Source organism: Choristoneura fumiferana, chromosome 7, assembly GCF_025370935.1.
Source record: "Choristoneura fumiferana chromosome 7, NRCan_CFum_1, whole genome shotgun sequence".
In the NCBI taxonomy this organism is placed as follows: domain Eukaryota; kingdom Metazoa; phylum Arthropoda; class Insecta; order Lepidoptera; family Tortricidae; genus Choristoneura; species Choristoneura fumiferana.
Genome location: NC_133478.1, coordinates 9,631,508 through 9,653,455, shown reverse-complemented (window position 1 = coordinate 9,653,455; position 21,948 = coordinate 9,631,508). Strand labels below are relative to the sequence as shown.

Genomic DNA, 21,948 nt, shown 5'->3' with positions numbered 1-21,948 from the left:
AATTGCTTATTTGAATCAATGTTGATTTTACTTAGAGCGAAGATGACTGAGGTATTGCGGGGGTTCTATTAGCTATGTTTGATAAAAATCGATTCAGCGCCGTTTTTGAGATATTGAATTTTAAAATGATAATGTCAGGGGTTTTCAACTTTTCTAAGTTAGTTCATTTTATGTAGCCGCTGCTAATTTCAAGTAGGTAAGATAAAGCGCTTCTGTGCGAAGCCGGACGAGCGTAATTTTTGAGTCCTGATTGGCGGGAGTCAACTTATTTTCGGTCGCCGTGTGGCACAAACTGGACCTTGTATATAAAACCGATTGCTGCAAATTACGCGACCGAAAATATGCGGCTCACGACTCCAAAAATGACGCTCGTCTGGCTTTACCTTAAAACGCCTGTCTGATGTAACTACAAAGATGCTTAAATTGATCGTGTTAAGTTACATCTATAAGCTGTGTATTTATTACCTATAGTATTTATGTTAAGTAGAAGCCCTGGCAGGTAAGTTACACTAAGCCCGCCTAGTCACCAGACTGCAATGCTGTAATGCCTTAATAACGGTTGCCTTACAATTTCCGGTGCATTTTCTTAATTGAAATCTTGCATGGCTACATTACACGCCTGCTTATGCACCTAGCCGGTAAGTTGCGAATTAGCCCATTGCCTTGTTGGTATCTACCAACCACTTGTGTTTATTGTTTAATTTTCTATTCTATAGTTTTTGTTTTTTTCTCTTATGCTACTTAAATTGTATTGTAAATATTGTCTTTGTTATGCAAATAAGAAACTATAGTAAAGCAAAGCCAACGAGACTAGATATACTTCATCTTTTTCTGCATGATTCGTCATTATTAGTATTTCGCTCCCTTTCTGTCTCATGATATAAATTATCTCTTCTCGTTGGTTTTAGTTAAGGTGCCTCGGTGACCGAGTTTCGCTTGCTTTGTTTTCCCACAGATAAAACCCAGCTAGATCGACTTTTCACCCCGTAAACTCCCACATCAATTTTCATCAAAATCGTTAGGAGTTGTTTCCGGCATCACCCGCATCCCCGAAATAAATAAGCAAGAATTTCTCGTTCAAAAGTAGCCTGTTGGATAAATACGAGTAATAAGAAATTAAAGATAAAATTTACCCGTACAGATAACGGTAAGTCTATAATCCTATTAAAACATGCTTTAAAAGCGTGCCAAGTCTTTATATTTAGATAATTCGTCTAAAAATAAAAAAGCTCATATAGGTCATATTTTTTTAGCGTTTTTCTGCTGCTCCTCTGAAAAGCTTTACGGCCGGCCACAGAGGAGCGTTGGGGTTATCGGCAACGTTGAATGTATGCTGTAGGTACCTAACCCGCGGCTCGTGACTGTTTTATAAATAAATGTCTTACATACCTTCATAAATAAATATTATGCGAGCTTTTGAGAACTATTCACACAACAACACACACACACATTAAACATTAAACATTAAACTATTCTACGAATTGAAACTACAAACCTGGAAGCTAACATAGGTACACCAAATACTTAGCCACCCAAATTCAATTAGATTCAACTAAAATGTTATCATCAAGATTATGAACAAGTGCGGCCTTTTACATATTCGCACATGAAATCAAAAACTGTCCTAACTAAAAATTTGGCGCTTTTAGTGTAAGGGTTTTAGTTAAGTTTTAAAATTTAAAAAGAAAGTGGCCGTGAATTTGTGCTGAGGGGGTAGGTATGGTGAAATCCAGGCGGGAAAGAAATTCCTTCGTCGCCTTCTACTACGCCTCGGAAGGAAGAGGGTGGCGTTATTCTACCCCGATCAGCACACAGAAGCAACAACTCAACAAGCAAGTATACAGAACTTAACTCAAAAAGCCTCGAATTTGGAGTTAGGACAGTTTTTGATTCCATGTGCGAATTTCAATTTGCCACTATTACCTGCCATGGTCAAAATTTGTGAAATTCAGGACCTGTTGCATCAATCTAGTTAAATTCCTGTTGTTTTAACGACACCACGGATATCTGTGATGCTGTCTCTGTTTAATCGAACACATAGGCGTGCATTGAGCCGTGGTGGCCAAGTGGTTAGACCTGTGGCCTCTCAAGCAGAGAATAATGGGTTCAAATCCCGACTCGCACCTCTTAAGTAGTTTTTCGAAATTCATGTGCGAAATTACATTTGAAATTTGCCACGAGCAGTGAAGTAAAACATCGTGAACCTGCATAAACCTGCGAAGTAATTCAATGGTGTGTGTTCCCAATCCACACTGGCCCGTGTGGCAACTCTCAATGAGGTCTGGCTATATGTAGGTTGATAGGCGTTCATTATGCTGTCTACCTTGGTATGGGGGTGGAATTGACCCAGCACGCATGCTTGCCAAAATTTGCCGACGCTGCTGCAGCTGATCACCATCCCAGCCTATATACGTCCCACCGCTGGGTACAGGCAGAATAAGAGGGCTTTGGCCGTAGTTCCCACGCGGGTCAGTGCGCATGGGGAAGTTCACAACACACACTGAATTGCTTCGCAGGTTATGCAGCTTCACGATGTTTTCTTTCACTGTGAAGCTCGTTTCAAATGTAATTTCGCACATGAATTTCGAAGGACCCAGAGGTGCGAGCAGAGGTTTGGATCCACGATACTCTGCTTCAGAGTCCATAGGTGAAACAACTAGCCCAGCGTTTCTTAACCTCGAATTAGGGTCGCGTATGGTTTTGGAATGAATCGCGAAATTTCTCTAAATTAAATCACGTGCTAAATATATATATTCAATTATTTTATAATGACGTCAATTTTAGCGGTATTTTTAGGTCACAAGTTCCAATTATATTTATTATAAATACTTTCGGTTTTATTGGGTTGCCAGCCAAAAAGGTTAAGAACCGCTGCACTAGGCCACCACGGCTTTTTCTGCAGCTGATGGGTACCTGCAATCCCAGCGCGGTGTCAACGGAGGTGACGAGCACGGTCTTGGCGCTGTCCGCTGGCAGCACCTCCGCCACGCGGACCTTCCGCAGAAGATACAGCAGCAGCGCGCCCACGATCGAGCACAACGCCGCCAGCTGCAGCCCCAGCGACAGCCACGTTAGCGTGTCCATTGCTCACTGGGACATTCTCTTTATCTGCAACAAGGAAAATTCAAAACTCAGAAATTGTATGTGGATTGGAAGGAGGGCGGGTTCTGCAAGTTAGCTAGCTAGCATACAGTATGTTACCCGTAGCCAGGTTTTTCTTAAGGGGGGTCACAGTAAAGTATTTCTGTAACTTATCCATGACGTTTATTTAATTAATAAACCAAACTTCAGACTTTGTTAAATATATACCAAAGTTATATTGCCAGCAATGTGCAGTTAAGTAAATTGACAAGTAAGTGTAAATACCAGACAGCCGACAGATACTTTGATTATTCCTTGTCAATTTACTTTGCTGTAGGTACATTGCTGGCAGTTATAATTATGTTCGAAAGTACCTAACTATAACACAAGTTTTTCTTACTTCGGGACTACGGCAATTGGTGTCACTGTCCCGTGATATTTATTTATTGTGAAGTGCACGGTTGGTAGCGGAAAAACTAGAGAAAAATATAAACTCAGAGTCATAAACTCGTACTCAGTGATGCCGTTTTGGAGAGTGGCGAGTTATGGAACTTTACGTGATCACTTTTAAGTCTGATTCGATGGATATGAAGCACTGAGCAAGCGATTTTCAAAAGTGAGCTACTTGCTAAATATTAATTACAACATGCTTGCAAAGGTAACGATGCTGTAAAATACAAGGACAGTTTTAAAAATTCAAAATATAAAAAAACTTGTTTTATCAATATAATAAACTCACAACAAGTAGCAACACACCTACTTAATCTATAAGCAAATCTGAGAAAACAATTTCACTGAACTGATAAATCCTAATACACTAAACTTAATTCTGTATGATCGTTTAGTTCCTTATTTATTCAATTTTATTATATTAGCTACTTAACCATAGCTTTCCCTGTGGTCAATCGCCTTTGATGTAGCATTGCTCGCTGCGTACCATAAAATCAATTTCAATCTCGACTACCGCAGCTCTACTTATACTCGTATTATACGCTCTATAATAATATCCGATTTATCTTAATGTACGATCGCATACCACTGTATCCATTAAAAAGAAGACAATCAAGTAGAAAAGGACTTTCTTCGAATAATGACTTCCACAGGCGTTATGATAGAGAAATCTCTTCGCGCACCACTTCGGCGGGAAATTGGGTAGAACACTGAAATTGCTTATTAGCAGCTGCAGTTATTGCTTCTGCACATGTGAAATATTTTTATCTGGGCGTTTATAAAAACTGCAACAATGTGAGTACAAGAAACAATAACACCTATTTTTGCGTGTGTAATATCAAAGACACATTCAAATGCAAATTTAGTGAGCGTTGGTTCGCCACGGGCATTGTTAAGGATTAATTAGAAGTTTGAGAAATGACAGCGTAGAAGATAGATCTATTTAGCTATGAACGATGACCAACCACGTTTGTAAATTATGTGAGAAAAGCCAGCCCGTCAACATTGTCACATAAATGCTACGTTAGCTGTAAAGTAAATATACTGTGATTTTATTCCCCATTTAAAAGCATGGTCAGTTGGTTTTAATGGTGGAGAGTGGTTTGGCGCCGTTTGAAACAATACAACAACGGATTTGAACGCTATTGTGATCATTGTTTACTAACTGCATCCGTGTCGCCAATTCTTATGCAAAGCAAGCGTGCAATACTTGTAGAACTTTAACTAATTGAATGGTGTTGGCCGAGCAATGGGTTATACTACGGTAGATGTATGAATGGTTCCCACACACGTCCGAGAATGAACGTTTGTACCTACTTAATTATCTTTTATAAAAACTGGCGGCTTGTCAGCTTTTGTTTATTTTCCGCCAGACGATTAATAATAGGCACCTCCCACCTTGAGTATAAAAATATTTTAGGAAGTAGGTATTATTGTTAGTAAGTAACTTTGGCATATTTGCAATAAGATTATGTTATCAAAAAGGCAAGGCGTAAAATATCGCCATCTCGGCACCACGAAGCTCTATGTAACGGGGATACTTCTCTTTATATTTCACTTTGGCGGGAAGCCACAAACTACACCTTAATAAGTTTAGCGCTCCAATATCACGCGAAGTGCATGTAAATCCTGCAGTTAGTTTTGTTACCGGCGACCGAGCCAAGCTTCCTGCCTGAACAGCTGTTTATTTGCTCATATCTGCCCGGAGACATACCAGTCGTAAATAACGAGTAATGTTCTATGTGAGTTCATTGCATGTTCCAAACTTTATGTTATGCAGGCTGTTTAATTTTAAATCGTTTTAGTGGCATTATTAAACGACTTCTAGCGTTTTGAGCCAGTTTTAGGCCAGTAATTTTGTAACGACACGCGATTTTGCGTACATTGAAACTCGAATGCATTGTTATAATTATACCGAACATAATAAGTCAACCTTGAGATTCGTAGTTTGATCATTTCGTTTGAAACAGTGCGGTAGGTACGTGTAATGTTAAAGAAGCGTTGAATTCGAACTGAAGATACAAATAACTAGTTGAACAAGTAACCCATAATGATCACAAGAAGTTAATAATCACTTATGAGGATCATTATCATTACGCGTATGACTCAAGATGAGCCACGTACAGCCGCACAAAACGTGGGAGAGAACACTATTGTTCTGTAAAAAGATAACGCGAGCAAGATCAGGGTCAAAAGTACGTGATGACATTAATTCTTGATAACTGTATTTCAACACTTAATTGATAAGGATTTTGTTTTTGTTTTCAAGCCTTAAATACCAAATGGGGGTGCCTAAATTAATCCCCTTAAGTAGTTTGTAACGTATCCTACTTTTTGTTACTAATCCTAAGAAACTAAATGTATTAAATTCTCGTTGATAAATTCATCTTAGCTCGAATTCAGTTTTCTAATATAAAGTTTAAATGGTCAAACTATTGAATTTGTAAAATCAACAGTATTTTTAGAATAACGCTGCATTCTAAACTACAGTTGGGACCTCACGTCACAGCAATCGCGGGTAGAATTGGAGCTCTGCTGCTTTTGCAGTTTGAAATACCGGCAGCTAACCGATGTGGCGACGCACGGTTGGTGTATTTTGCTTACTTTAATGCATTATTTCGTACGGCCTTATTTTATGGGGATCTGCTGCAAGACATTGGTTCAATTTTTTCTAAAAAGAGAGCAATTAGAGCAATTTATAAATTTGAGAAGACGCGTGAATCTTTAAGATCTTTTTTTAAGAAACAGATATCTACCCTGCCTGTCGTGAGTAATTATGTTTTTTATAAATAATCAGTGTCATGTTAGGGAAGAAAAGAACATATGTGATCTTTCCCACTAAACAGTCGATAAAGCCAAAGGCTAGCTAAGCACAGGAAGCTTAAAGTTCCATCTTACAGAACTGGCTAAAACAAAAAGTCTTTTCTGGGAAATTGCATAACGTTTTTATAATAAAATTCCAAAAAATATTACAAATGAACGGAATACAAAATTCAGATCTATTGTCAAGAGACATTAATATCAAAGGCGTATTATAAAGTTAATGGTTATATCATGGACAGGATATTTGGAAATAATTCCGATCCGCATTAGCGATCCTTCAAATAGCGAACTACTGTGTTAAAAATAAGAGTTGTGTTAAATACTTGTGTGATGTATACATATCATTTAATAATATTGTAAATCTGTTTTTAAACAAATGAATATATATACCTCTTGAGTGTTCTTGCCGGATTCTTCTCAGAGAGGTTTTTCCGAACCGGTGGTATGATTTTTCTTGACATTCATAAGTGCTTGTTTTATAAGCTAAATTTGAATAAGATATTTTGACTTTGACTTTGACTTTGACTTTTTGGTATGAAAATAATTCTGCAACCTTCAAGAACTTAGCACTAACATCAATACTAAAAATTCAAATCGTCTTATTTATTTTTTTGGACCAAGGACCTGTTACGTTTAAGACTCTTGAGCATACCGCGAACTAAATTCATGTGTAATTGTCTTATTACCAGCGTGCATGAGACGGCATTATAAGCGATGCAAAAGGAAGACTGATACTGGCGGCTAAAGGCTATAAAATGGCTGCGTACCGGCTGCGAGTGCGACATTAAAATTAGCCCGTGCTGTGCGCTTGACGCATCCTACATATTTGTAATGCTCACTTTTGCCTTGCTGTTTAACGCATGCGTATCCGCACGTTTACGTACAATCTCGTAGTTCATTGGCCCCGACTAAAGATGTCACAAAGGAGAATTAAATCATTTGTAAAGTTGAATTATTCAGCAGCGTTGAATGTAGAGTGGCCCTAGAATTTCCCCTTTAATCGTTAACGCTTGGTAAGCTAATGTTAATTTACATATTTGTATATTTAAGGCGGTAATTCGGACTTTGCCAGACACAGAACTAACATAACGGGGGTTTGTCTATCGTTGTGTGTTACAGTTTTCAAATGACAATTTTATCGTTTATTGAATGTCAACTCAACATTTATTTCCCATGCATATATATTTTGACTTACGACGATGTGAGACTTAAAGTAGTAATTCTTTCTTTTGGTTCTCTGATGTTACGTTAGACATCTTTTACTGTTTCTTGATTGATTCATCGCGATATCAATTTTTTTAACAGTGGTCTATTTTGGCGCTCTTTTGTTTAGATTCCCTTCGTTTTGAGAGATGGTTTTTGATAAGGTCGTATAATCTTAATGAAAGCGTGCTCATATTTGAGTGACGTTCCTATTCGTCTCATGTCTCGAAAATGTCATTGTGTTTAGAAGTAACAAAGTGGTCAAATGAATGCTTTGTTGTGAATGGCTCATTCAAATCTAATAATAACTAAAGACAAACAGTATTGTTCATGGTAAATAATTGAGCTCTTTTAATCATAACATTATCTTCAGTGTGTTGTTTAGAAATGAGAGACGTGACGTTTGCAATGATGTAATTTGGTTCCGGTCAAAAAGTCTAGTTAGACCGTCGAGTGCGAACCGCTGTCTATTTGTATACAAGGTGGGCCCGGTAACAGGAGCAAAAAATTAAACCACAGCTTCCACTCTTCATCTTGAGCTTATTTAGTTCTACAACTTGTGAAAATAATTTGTATTGTGATTAAATATAGTTTAATTGACAAGCAATGTATTGCGAAATCCGTCATTTGTTACGTGACAGGCGATGTCATTTAAGCTATTTGATGCCGTACAATGAAAATACCCTTCAAGTAATTTGTTTAGAATAATCATAATGATGAAATTACTTAATTTTTGTAAGTTGCAGAACTAAAGTAGTTCCATTTGAGTAGCAAAACCTGTGTTTTTAATTTTTTTACCCTGTTACAGGGACCCGGTTTTGGATTTCTTTGCATAAGCTTTATATACATTTTTGCGGAGGATAAAATAAAGTATTATCAAGTATTACCAGGATCCATTTAAAAAATTCTGGAATTATTTTTTTTGAACTTTAATACTGAGTATCTCAGCTTTTATTAAAAAATAACTAAGACTTCATTTAGATTTTAAAAACAAACAAACTGCATTCAAAGATTTTTTGAATAATCCCCTGTCATAAAACAAACCGGGAAACCGAAGCCTCCAAACGTGTAAAAAACACCGGGATTAATTTTCCCGTAATTTTTAATGTAAAATTTCATGGTCTTCTCTTATTATACTTTTTACAATGTTATTTCGAAAAAAAAATCCTTAAGGTTAAGCCCAAAGGCTATGATAAAATTATGCTTATTATTTTTCACCATTTGGCGCCTTTGCTTGGCGCGTTTGATTCCCGGTTCAGACAGGAGAGATTATTCAAAAATCTTTGAATGCAGTTTAAATTCTTTTAAAAAATAAAATTAAGTCTTTTTTCAGTAAATTTGTCTATCTACACTATTCCTCCATGTGGGATTGTCGTGGGATACGTGGGATATGGAACTGTCGTCAGTTACCCATATTAAACAGAGAGTAAGACGGCCGGTGAAATTACTGGCACTTGAGGTATACCATCTTAGCCTTTAGGTAGGTGTTGCAGATGTTTATGGGCGGTGGTGATCTCTTACCACCAGGAGACCCACTTGATCGTTTGCCATCCAGTCGAAAAAAAAGAAAAAAAAATATTTTGACTCTATCTATTGATGGTGCATACAGCCCTCAGGCGTTTAGTTTAAAAAGGTGACGACTATGTACGATTGATGGCTCTTTACGTTTGACATTGTTGACGGAGAAAGTGTCAGCTCTGGTGCTGAGTCGGTGTGATGTACTGAAAAATCAATTTGTTTTGCTTGTTGTCCCTGATGCGGAAAATTTCAAGAAAGTTTCATTTTGGTTAGTGCTTACTAGTATAGGTGCAAGATTATTAAATTTATAATATCCAATGATAATGCCAAATACCTAAAAGTCTGTAATTGCAGTGCTAGCGGTCAGAGTTAGGTATAGGTCTAAAGAGGCAAAAATGGATCTACGTAGTGAGGACGATACACATTATTAACACAGTTTTCATTAATATTTTTCATGGTCCTTTGACAAAACATGTAGCTAAATTATCTATCAACTTATACACATTCTTTAGGCTTTAGTTTTATAGTTATATTCGAAAGAACGTAGTGCTCGGATCCCGTATCGTATCTCTTCTCGTAGATGTTGTAAAAAGCAAGTAAGGTACTTGGTCCACTCCACTCCCACCCACGGAGCGTGCAGGAGAACTCCGGTTGTATCAAAAATGCTGTCATAAACTTTAGATACTTACCAAACCTCAACAGACGATCACGACCGCTCTGTCAAGAGCGCAGACTCAGAAGAACTTCGAAAGAAGTAGAGTCGGAACTTATCAATACCCAATGCATAAACAAGTAGGTACCTGGCCACTGCATATGACTTACAAGGAATCGTGCGAGCATTATTAGGCAGCTGGCTGGTCGACCGTCGCGAGCCGTGTCGATGGCAGCCACTTTATCATTGCTCAACACTGCCCATGTGCGGTTTTGCGTGTGGTACAGAAAACCAGCGGTAGATACTTTTTACCCTTAATTATATAGGTATATACTTAGTCCTCGACATCGTATAAAATTTACCCTTAATTATATTGTGTATTTGAAATGCAACTTATAAAATCAGACACTATTTTATTGCCATTCCAACCTATCGGTCTCATTGGCACGCCACGAGATAAGTTTCGAGTTTTTACCCGACTGCCCGAAGGAGGGTTATGTTTCTGAGCTAGTAATGTCTAGCGTGCGTGCTCGTTATCCCCTTCACCATCTCTTTCTACCCTTCCTATACCGTATGAGAGAAAGAAGTGGTGAGTACTTAAAACAATTGTAATTTCAAGTGCGTCAGACAATATGAGCTCTGGACGCAAGACGGCTTCTCACTGACTTATCCTTACTAATATTATAAACGCGAAGGTCGCGAAGTATGTCTGTCTGTCTATTAAGTACCACTTCACACTTAAACCGCTGAACCAATTCAATTGAAATTTGGTATGAAAATAGTTCGAAATACTGGAAAGGACATATGATAGTTTTCATCCCGGAATGTTGCATAGATCCCGCTTAATTGATAAACGATTTTTAAGCAGACGGAGTCACGGGCAGAAGCTAGCTTACTATATAAACTTAATATACCAGTTACTGAACTAAATTTTTTTAGCTGCAAAAATAAGGAATGTGGAATATATTACCTAGCCTCTGAAGAGCGAAGATTCCACAAACACTTGTGGTAACCTTTAAGCCTGTAACTTTTACCAATCCAAAACACCGGCGTGTCAGTTATTGATATTCAACGAGCGTGATACAGCGGCCACACGACCAAACGGACGACCATCGCCAAGTATCAAAACGTGCGATTTCACAACTTACTCTGAAACACGAGCTGATTCCGTACTCGCTCATTAGACTGCAAAACGGCGAGAGGTTGAATAATGACCTGTAATTATTAATTGAGATATGCCGGTCGAATAATTAATTTGATGTCGCCGTTGAGTAATGGACGACGTAATAATATGTTTGAGGTATAATTAGACAGCCATTTTTACATGTTACTTGCAGTAGAACGAATCACATCAAAATAATTATGCTAGTTTCGTCTTTGCCGTTTAAAATAATTGGATCAAAACCGATGTTAAGTAATATTTATAAGCTACGAAAACGGAGAAACAACCCTCAATATATTCGTTTTTAGTATTATAAGGTACGCGTATGTTTGCAAGAACGTTGTTTCATCATCATCATCATCATCATCATCAGCCTACAGCAGTCCACTGCTGGACATAGATAGGCCTGTTCCATGGCGCGCCTCAACACTGTCTTCAGCCCCTCGCGTCCATCCGCCGCCAGCGACCCTCTTAAGGTCACGTCGTTTTAGTTTAAAAGAATCTAGTCTAGAACATTAAAAAATAGTTGCTATTATTAACCCTCTCTGTACCCTTTTTAATATCCTAGGCACTCGAACCCAACCCGTACCTGGTTTTCATCTCCGTTGGAATTCATTGGTGATAAATCGACCTTGATTCTTTTTTTTTTATTATTGTTGATAAAATATTCCTAAATCGTGATAAGTTGATAACCTTACCAGCTACCACTCTTAAATTTGTGTAATCGGTTTCCTTTGAATTTATAATAAACGTATTAACTGTTAAAACTTGTTTAATATTGCATCCCAAGTTAGGACCTCTGTCAAATATCATCATCAGCCAAATACGTCCACTGCTGAACAAAAACAACCCCCTTAGAACGCCACAATGAACGAAATCTCGCTTCTTGTATCCACCGGCTGCCCGCAACACTCGATGTCGTCAGTCCACTTTAGTGGGAGACCTGCCAAAGCTGCGTCTTTCGGTTCGTGGTCGCCACTCGAAGACCTTTCTCCGCCAATGCTTATAATATGTTTCTTGAGCATTGTGGCGCCCATTGCCCCTTCAACTTGCATATTCTTCCCTGCATATTACTATTTGTCATGAAAAATAAACACAGGTTGGCATAATTTTAACTATACGTACAAGAAGTTCGAAGCTACTCGCTATATCCTGACCAAACCGTTATATTTCACTACTATCTCTCAAAACATACAATGTTTAGTTGTTATAAAAAACTATTAGGTAATTATAGCAAGTCATGAAACCAATTTACGCTGTAGCCGCGGGCGCAGCCACGAGCAATAAGCAAATAAAAACCGGCCAAGAGCGTGTCGGACACGCCCAAAATAGGGTTCCGTAGCCATTACGAAAAAATTAAGTAATATTTTTCTAAGGATTTCGTATTTTATACGGAATCTTCCATAGTTTAGGTATATTTTATACCTTAGGCTGCTATTTACTATTAAAGTACTAATAATTCTCAAGCAAACTTAACCGTTATAGTTTTCCTTGAAAGTTTGATATACTTACTACCATCCTGAATTTTTTCAAATTTTTCCACCTACCGGTTTCGATTTAAGAGGGCGGGCGGGGGGGGGTTTGACGTTCGATTTTAATGATTTTTTTTTTTTTAGTTTTTTATTATACTATTTTGTCGGCATAGTTTACATATATATCCGTGCAAAGTTACAGCTTTCTAGCATTGATAGTCCCTGAGCAAAGCCGCGGACGGACGGACAGACAGACAGACATGGTGAAACTATAAGGGTTCCGTTTTTGCCATTTTGGCTCCGGAACCCTAAAAACGGGTAGGTACTGATTGCAGATACATTCGTAAAGCATAGTAATAACAAGCAATTATGATTATGATTACGTACAAGATTTCAATTGGGCATTATGATTACTTAAGAGTTTCTAAAGAAATGGGTATGTTTGAATAAAAAAGTTCATGGCTTGGCTTGGCTTGATAAATGAGATAAATTAACGTTGACCTAACGTAAAATTTACGTTGAAAATGAATTACACAATGATGTTATCCCGAGTTGCAAAGATTAAGGCATTCGACGACGCGTTAGTTGAGATTGTTTTTAGTTTTTTTTAATTTACACTGAAAATAAAACACACTGAAAATACTAGAAAATTATAGTTGGAGCTAGGAATCAAATCCAACTCCTCCTCATTTCGAGATTGCGAATTTTCGAAAAAATAATTTGTAACGGTGTGTGTGACTGTATTGCATAAGAATATGATGCTATTTAACATCTTGATAAGGAGTCAAAATTTGAAGAGGCCTTCATTAAGAAATGATTATATCACATTAAAAAAACAAATCACGTACCTAAAGCGAATGTGATTTGTTATACAACATTGCAACGTTCGCTTGTCTCGATCTCTAGAATCCATTCAAAATATGTAAAGGTCATTGATATTTATGTAAGATTCGATTTTAATACAGAACAAATAAGATGAACATAAATGTTATTTATTTTATTAATTTACTAGCTTTTGCCCGCGACTTCGTCCGCGTGGAATAGTAACTTTGGAAAGTATTTAATTTATTTAGGATACCTATTCTGCCAATAATAGCACATAGAAACTTCTACAGCTTACTGAAAATAACCATTTCAATACATTGCTATAAATATAAAGTATTTTTTTTGTTTATCCATACATCCATGTTCTTTAGTAAAACATAAATATTTTGCGGGTAGCCACATTTTAGCAAAACGACGTGTACTCTACCCTGTCAACACAAAAGGACTAATTCTTCATAGTGAACTCTTGACACCTTACGTCCTTTATTGTAAGTTAGGAGGGTAGGATTACAATTAAGACGGCATTTTAGCTACACATAGTTCCGATAAATATACTTATAGTCAATTTGTTTGGAATTCCGTTAGAACTTTCATCCCCATATTTTCAAGTAAATAGGTCGTAATTTGAAAAGCGCCGGAACAAATGATTTTTAGGGTTCCGTTCCTCAAGAGGCAAAAATTGAACCCTTATAGGATCACTTTTCTGTCCGTCCGTCCGTCTGTCTGTCAAGACCCTTTATCTAGCGGAGTATCGGTATCGAGTTGAAATAATAAACCCCTTAACTCAGGTCAATAGTCCCGAAAGCTGTGAAAAAATCAAACTTCTAAGTCAAGGCAAACAAAAGCTACAGTCATTAAAGAGGTGTTTTCATACAAATCGCCTTAACAGAAAAAGTTATAGCGCACTGCCGGCTGTCTTAGAAACTTGAAATTTTGCATAAAGGTGGCTCTTATAGCACAATAAATAAGAAAAAATCTGAATATCATAAATTTTTCATGATGACCTCACATTGCGTACATTATTCTTATGAGCTTAGAAGGTTCTGCTAACACTGCATCATCCCCTCTGCTAAGATCCCCTCGCAGGTAAAGTTTTCAAATGAAGACCTTTTTCATAAACATTTTTTTTTGTTATTCATCATCATCGATCATTATCACCACAATCACCATCATCATCACCAATCATCATAATCAGCACCACTATCATCACCATCACCATCAATCAGCTCCACAGCCTCCGCTCCGCTCAGCAGCGTCCGCTCCACTGCCTCCGGTCCACTGCCTCCTCTCCACAGCCTCCGCTCCGCTAGCCTCAGCTCCGCCAGCCTCCGATCCGCTCAGCAGTGTCAGCTCCGCTCTATCCGTTGCCTCCGCTCCACCAGCCTCCGCTCCACCAGCCTCCGCTCCGCTAGCCTCAGCTCCCCCAGCCTCCGATCCGCTCAGCAGTGTCAGCTCCGCTCTATCCGTTGCCTCCGCTCCACTCCGTTGCCTCCGCTCCACTCCGTTGGCTCCCTGCCTCCGCTCCGATGCCTCCGCTCCATTGTCTCCGCTCCGCTCCACTGCCTCCGCTCTGTTCCGCCAGCCTCCGCTCCGCCAGCCTCCGCTCCGCTCAGCAGCGTCCGCTCCGTTCCACTGCCTCCGCTCCGCTGCCTCCTCTCCACAGCCTCCGCTCCGCCAGCCTCCGCTCCGCTCAGCAGCGTCCGCTCCGTTCCACTGCCTCCGCTCCGCTGCCTCCTCTCCACAGCCTCCGCTCCGCCAGCCTCCGCTCCGTCAGCCTCCGCTCCGCCAGCCTCCGCTCCACCAGCCTCCGCTCCGCCAGCCTCCGCTCCGCTAGCCTCAGCTCCGCCAGCCTCCGATCCGCTCAGCAGCGTCAGCTCCGCTCCGCTGCCTCCGCTCTACTTGACTGCCTCCGCTGCAGCCTAGATTGTCTCCGCTCTACCCATTGCCTCCGCTCCACTCCGTTGCCTCCGCTCCACTCCGTCGCCTCCCTGCCTCCGCTCCCATGCCTCCGCTCCATTGTCTCCGCTCCGCTCCACTGCCTCCGCTCTGTTCCGCCAGCCTCCGCTCCGCCAGCCTCCGCTCCGCTCAGCAGCGTCAGCTCCACTCCGCTGCCTCCGCTCTACTTCACTGCCTCCGCTGTAGCCTGCATTGTCTCCGCTCCATCCGTTGCCTCCACTCACTCCGTTGCCTTCTCGATTTATCTTCGAAATGACTACCTTCCATATACACTTTCATCCCATTTCATCCCCTCATAGGTCGAGTTTTCAAAAAAGGTCAACCAAATATCGATTTATTTGTTACTAGCTTATGCCCGCGACTACGTCTGCGCGGATCTAGGTTATCGCGCGTGGCCGCCCTCTACCGGAAATAAAAAGGTATCCTATGTTGATCCTTGGGGTTCAAACTACTATATACAAATTTCATCAAAATCGGTTCAGTGGTTTCGACGTGAAGGGTAACAGACAGACAGACAGACGACGAGTTACTTTCGCATTTATAGATTTATATTAGTAGGGATTAAGTGCCTAAAAATTCCAAGTTTCATGGTTTTAATCATCAACAGCGACGAACTTCCACCATAATAAACTTTCATCCCCTATTTCAACCCTTAAAGCTCTTTTTCGCGATAAAAGATAGCCTATGTTCTTTCCCAAGGTCTATTCATCTCTGTACCAAATTTCATCAAAATCCGTTCACCGGTTTAGGCGTGAAAGCGTACAGACAGACAGACAGACAGACAGAGTTACTTAAATTTATAATATTATTATTATTATTTATTATTATTACTTACATCTATCATTTGCTGCTCAGCTCAGCTCAGTTCTTTCAGCTTTGCGGTGAAGGAAAACCATCGTGAGGAAACCTGCACAAACCTGCGAAGCAATTCAATGGTGCGTGTGAAGTTCCCAATCCGCACTGGGCCCGCGTGGGAACTACGGCCCAAGCCCTCTTGTTCTGAGAGGCTTATGCCCAGCAGTGGGACGTATATAGGCTGGGATGATGATGATCATGATGATCTATCATTTCAGGCTTGACGTAATGCGACGGAGAAGTCCTAACATAGGTACATAAATAACTTATTTTAAAAGATTATTAATTGTTCTTGAAACATATAACAAATAATGGCATCCTTGTGAATCGTGTTAAATTAAATATCGTGTGTATCGATGTCGCTAATCTTCGCCTCTTCTGCTACTACGTTTTTTTGTATTATATTGCACGAACTTCTTGCAGTGTGCACTCAAACATTAATACTGTCTTATTTTCAATGTAGGTAAATAGATAGTTGAATAATCGAACTGTTAGAGAATAGAGAATATTACAAATGCGAAAGTTTGTAAGTGTCTGTTTGTTGGTATGTTACCTCCTCACATGTGAACAGCTGAACCGATCTAGATGACATTTGCTATAGACACTTTGAGAAGGAGATAGGATAGTGTTTTATAGTGGAAAATTGCATAGTTCCCGCGGGATACCTACCAATAAACAAATTCTATACAGACGAAGTCGCAAGCAAAAGATAATCCTATTCTTTGTTTTTCTCTATCTTCAATCCGGAAACAGTGCGTTATTCAAGTCCGTGATAATAAATATAATCTAGTAATTAGACTAATCATCTCAGCACATATCTTTGCGTAACATTTATAATTATAATGATCCACATAATATAACGGACAATACCGCCGTTCTAAGCGTATATTGTTACGTAACAGCGTAAATAGAATTGCACTTTTTACACGTAGTGCGTAACTCTCGCTAACACTTTGGTTTCACTTCTGAATACAAAAGGTGCAGTAAACCAATTAATACTTCCTAGGCTGATGTAAGGATGTGACTAGTCTTTTGTGGAACCTGTTAGCAGCAGATAGAAATATAGGTAGAGTCATTCACGATGACGCGCGCCGTGGTTCTTATTACAATGTCATTAATGTCTAATTTTGACAAAATCACGCGTCTTCGTGGATGCCACTAGGTATAGCTTTCTAATGGAGACAGAAATCGAACCGTCTAATTGGGTAAATTATATACGTCCCATTGCGGGGCGTAGGCCAATTCTCAGAATCAGAGGACTGTCGCCGTAGCACCCACGCGAGCCCAGTATGTATTGGGAACTTTAGGTCGCCATTGAATTTCATCACAGGCGTACAGGTTTGTTTTCCTTCACTGTAAAGGTTATGATAAATTTAAAATGTAATTTTACACATACCTTTTGTAAAATTCAGAGGTCCAAGCCTAGCTTCGAACCCATGACTCTCTGCTTGAGAGACCATAATTTAACCATAATTTTACCACGAATTAAAATCTGTGTACCTATTGCTAAAAACTCATGACTCCTATTAAATATCGGACTAGAGACATTAGAGCTGTAATTTCCACTGCTAGATTATATATAGGTATTTTAATTTCAGCAAATTTTTCATCACTTTCGAATAGTATTTTCGAGTCACTTAATTTCGAAAATAGAGCCTCACCAAGCTTGCGTGGTGCGCTGAATGACTTCCTCCCCATTGAATCATCATTCTCATCAGCGGGAAAAATGCCTAGTTGAAATGATGAAATGAAATGAATGAAATAAACCCGCCAAGTGCGCGTCGGATTCGCGTACCGAGGGTTCTGTACAAATTTGTAGGTGTCTATAAAAATTGTTAGCAGAGCCTTTTCCAAAGCAAAATGTTCGCAGTGTGAGGCTGTTCATGTGTATGTTTGAAATAATATTCAAGTTATGAAAACATTATTAATGTTTGCCATTTAGTCGGCAGATGAGAAGGCTATTGAACAAAATTTCTCAAAACATCCTCATATTATAATATAAAGTTAAAAATTCAGTATATTATTATTATTATTCAACCTTTCTCACAGTCACCTACTCAAAGATACCAATTCAACTTACTACTACCTAGTTGAATATTTTTTCTATGTTCTTATATTTATTTAAACAATGAATTTTTACATAAAAATAAAAATAAAAACACATAAAATTAACTAAAACGGGCTTCCTCTTCCAAAGGCAGCGCAGCGCGGGACATTGTACCTAAGACGCTGGCGGCGTTGCCTCGTTGCAATGCGAGGCTCAGTCTTTGGGCAAAGAAAAAGCCTGCTCTTTGGTCGCCAGATACGCCGATTAGTTTGTCCGACACTTCTTTCATTAACTTTTTTGTGTCGGACGACCAAGGCCCAAAGGTTTCGACCGCAACTTGTGATGTATATATATCATTTAATAATATTGTAAATCTGTTTAAAAAAAATATACCTCGTTGAGTTTCTTGCCGGATTCTTCTCAACAGAGGTTTTTCCGAACCGGTGGTAGATTTTTTGACATTCATAAGTGCTTGTTATAGCCTAAATTGAATAAAGATATTTTGACTTTGACTTTGACTTTGACAAGTGCCGCAAAAAAGTAGCTGTCCTTAAGAAAGGCATATTTGCGGCACTTACTATGTTCTTTGTACTTAAACGCAAGATTCAACATTCATAAAATCTACAGTAAAATTATAATTAAGTACTATCCGAACGTCATAATTTGTGAACCTGAATACTTACTTCTAAGGTACCTACTTCTTTCTGAGGTTCTACTTTTTTGTCGAACAAGATGCGACTTAATTATACAGATAGTACAGTCGAATGCAAAAATATATATACAGCCATAGCGTCAAAATATATATACATCGACCTTATGTTTAGAGGCATAAAGGTGTATAGACATTTTTGACGTCTTGGTAACGTATATATATTTTTATGCTCTTGACCGTCCTAATAATCATCATCGTCATCAACTGACAGATGTCCACTGTTGAACAAGGCCTCCCCCTTATAACACCACTATGTTTAACATTTGATTACTCGTAATAACAACTTGCCATCTGCATCCATCTGCCCGTAGCTCGCGATGTCGTCAATCCATCTAAAGGGAGGGCCTGCCACCACTGAAGACAACGACGAGATATTGAGTATAATGTAAAGTAAAAGTAGTAGAGCAACAATTATTATTCAGTGGTACGACTAGGAATGACAATTTCTTCGCGTACCACCGGCTGAATAAGGGAGTATCTCGGCCACATTCCTGAATAAAGACTGTAGTTTATTCGTCTAAACAAGTGAGCGGCGCACAATTATTCAATTGCACAATATGTGCCAATGCGTGGTCACTAACCGAGACGCTCGGACTTAATTAGACTTAAGGTAATTCGAGCAATGTAATTGTTTTACATCTTACCTATGTTTCGGAAATACAACTGTTTAAATTGTACAGGTGTTCGTCACAACAGACAGAGGCGTAAGTATTTAAAAGATTTGGTGCTCGGGCCAGTTAGTTATGCCGCCCAATTAAGTGACGAGTGATCGAGTATATTTCATTAAAAAAAAACCTGCAATAAGGTGACTTGACCACGCAGCCCGCCGCCCCGAGCCATGGCCCCTTGGCCCTAGTAGGGTATATTTACCCTAGGGTCAAGGGGGCCCTATGGGTCCCTGCGTCATGCACAATGATCTTATAAACGCGGAGATTCCTTATCAATTTGATATCTATAAACGGAGTGATTCAGAAATGTTTTCAACATAATATGAGTATGAACCGCATGCCCGTTTGTGAACTATAATAAACAAAAAAATTACAGTACCCTTAGATTCAGGCTAAATGAAATAAATCAAATAGCCTTCAGTGGCCGAGCAGGGCGCCCGTTCAATCCATTTAAGTGTTGTTTTCTACAAGTCTATAATTTAACCTGCGCCAAAATTATATTCTTAGGCAGACATTTGTGTCGTAACGCTGATTTCCTATTATGTTCGATAGGTGCGCGGGCGCAGTGAAAGCCGCGAAAGTGAAGGACCCGCGACACTGGACTATTGATGGCACCAACTGGCGCCGACGCAGCACTGATTGTTTACGTGACACACGTGAACACGTAGGAAACAAACGGGTAAATAGAAAAATCTGTGTAATCAAAATAAAACAATGAGACGCTCAATGAAATAGGCATCGCAATCATTTAGGCAATTTTTCGTAATGTGTAGCTGCAAAGACTTGAAATTTATTTTCATTTGTTTATGTAATTAATTATAAAGGCTAAGTTTAGCTAGGTTTGACTAGGTTTATCCTTTAATTTTCCTAAAAATCTGTTAACTAAGATGAAGTCCAAAAGAGCGTTCTATGAAATAACATATTAAAACGTTCAACCGCGAATGCAATTCAAGATGCACAGTTTTTAAATGCGGTGTACCCATACCTAGTTAACCAAGAAATTCCTTAACCACTCTAAGGTGCAGATGTCGGTGTACGGCTTAAATATCAAATGCTTTCATTACTATTTTCACTTACAATTCTCAGTTTACGAGTATGTTTGAAAAATAGAGAGTGCGTAAAAGTGGCACAAAGTGCGGTTCTCTGATGTCAAAAGTTGATAACAAACTTGTCAGAATAACACAAGTTACCAAGTAACGGCTGTGTTATCTTCATCGTGTTTACAACGTATTTTATTTATAAAATAGGTGCCAAGATTTCCGAAGGTTTAGCATGTATTAAAACGATTAGTGTTAATTGGCGGTAGGAATGAAAAACTGTTATTATAATTTGCCTTCTTCGTTCACTGCTCGCAGCAACGCCAATAGCAAATTCCATATAATTATTATGTACATTATAGTTCCGATTCCGACAAAGTTGAGTAGGTACTATTAGAAAGTACCGTTCGATCAGCCGGCTTTAGATGTTTTGGCCTATTTATCCGTTTATGGGATTTAAGTGGAATAATGTCAAAGCGTGGGAGATGTGTGGGAAAGGATCGTCCTAATATGACTCACGAGATCAAATCAAGTATAATTTAAGCATCTGCCATTTCTATTTATGTAACCAACAGCTTTCACTAAAGATTTCGAACGGAATATATGACATTTTATAATATTAAAAGCATTCGAGAAAGTTTAACAAAATTTATGCATCATAAACATAATGTTATGTTTATGTTAGTGACAATTTTAGTTGAGTTGAGCACCGAAAGTGAAACAAAAGCGAAAAGTCACTTTTGCGTGTGGGTACTTTATGTTTAATAGTAAGCTGGTCTATTGACTGCCTTATAATTAAAGTTTCGCACGTATCGTCTTATTTAAAAAATAAAATCACTTCCCACCGTCTATACGCTTAAATCTTTTAAAATAAGCGACAGATTTAAATGCGATGTTCATCATTAGTTAGATAATTTTTCATGGTAGGTTCATAGGTTTAATATTTGTGTGCCGAAGAATAACTACGTTGACAGATCTTTACAGTGACGACATTTAACGCAATTCGAAAACATGTTACAGAGAATTGAAATGATTTACTATGATAAGGTTCCATGGTTGCCCAGGAATCAAATTGGTTGACTGTACATTCATCACACATTACGACTTCATCTTCACGTTTCCTAAAGTTGTTAAAGTTTTTGCTACTGCATGTACTAAGTACAACTTAGCAAGTATGTATGCAGAGGGCAGTGACCTTGGCGACAGAGGTGAGCGTCCGCCGAAGAGGTGGGCGGAGCGGAAGAATGAAAGGAAATGAGAGCATCGTTCATGGCTCAGTGTGTAAGCCGGTATGAAAAGATGCTTCAAGTCCCAAATCTTTTGAGGACACTCGTAAGCTTTGAATTCCTAACGACAAAAACCCTTATCTGTGTACTTTTACTTACGTAACGAGAAACTAGATATATAATAATATTATACCAGAAAATTTCCGCGCAAGTGTTATTTCAATATTTTTAAATCACGAAAAGGTATAAAAGGTGTGTGTA

General features: G+C 38.9%; 1 protein-coding gene across 1 annotated transcript in view; it reads right to left on the bottom strand.

Annotated features, from left to right (window-relative positions):
• Positions 1-21,948, bottom strand: part of LOC141429673 (uncharacterized) — a 65,098-nt gene that overhangs the window by 7,677 nt on the left and 35,473 nt on the right. Inside the window, exon 2 of the mRNA XM_074090105.1 lies at positions 2,914-3,108. Coding sequence (XP_073946206.1) covers positions 2,914-3,084 — 171 coding nt within the window. The 5' untranslated portion in view covers positions 3,085-3,108. The remainder of the gene's footprint in view (positions 1-2,913; positions 3,109-21,948) is intronic.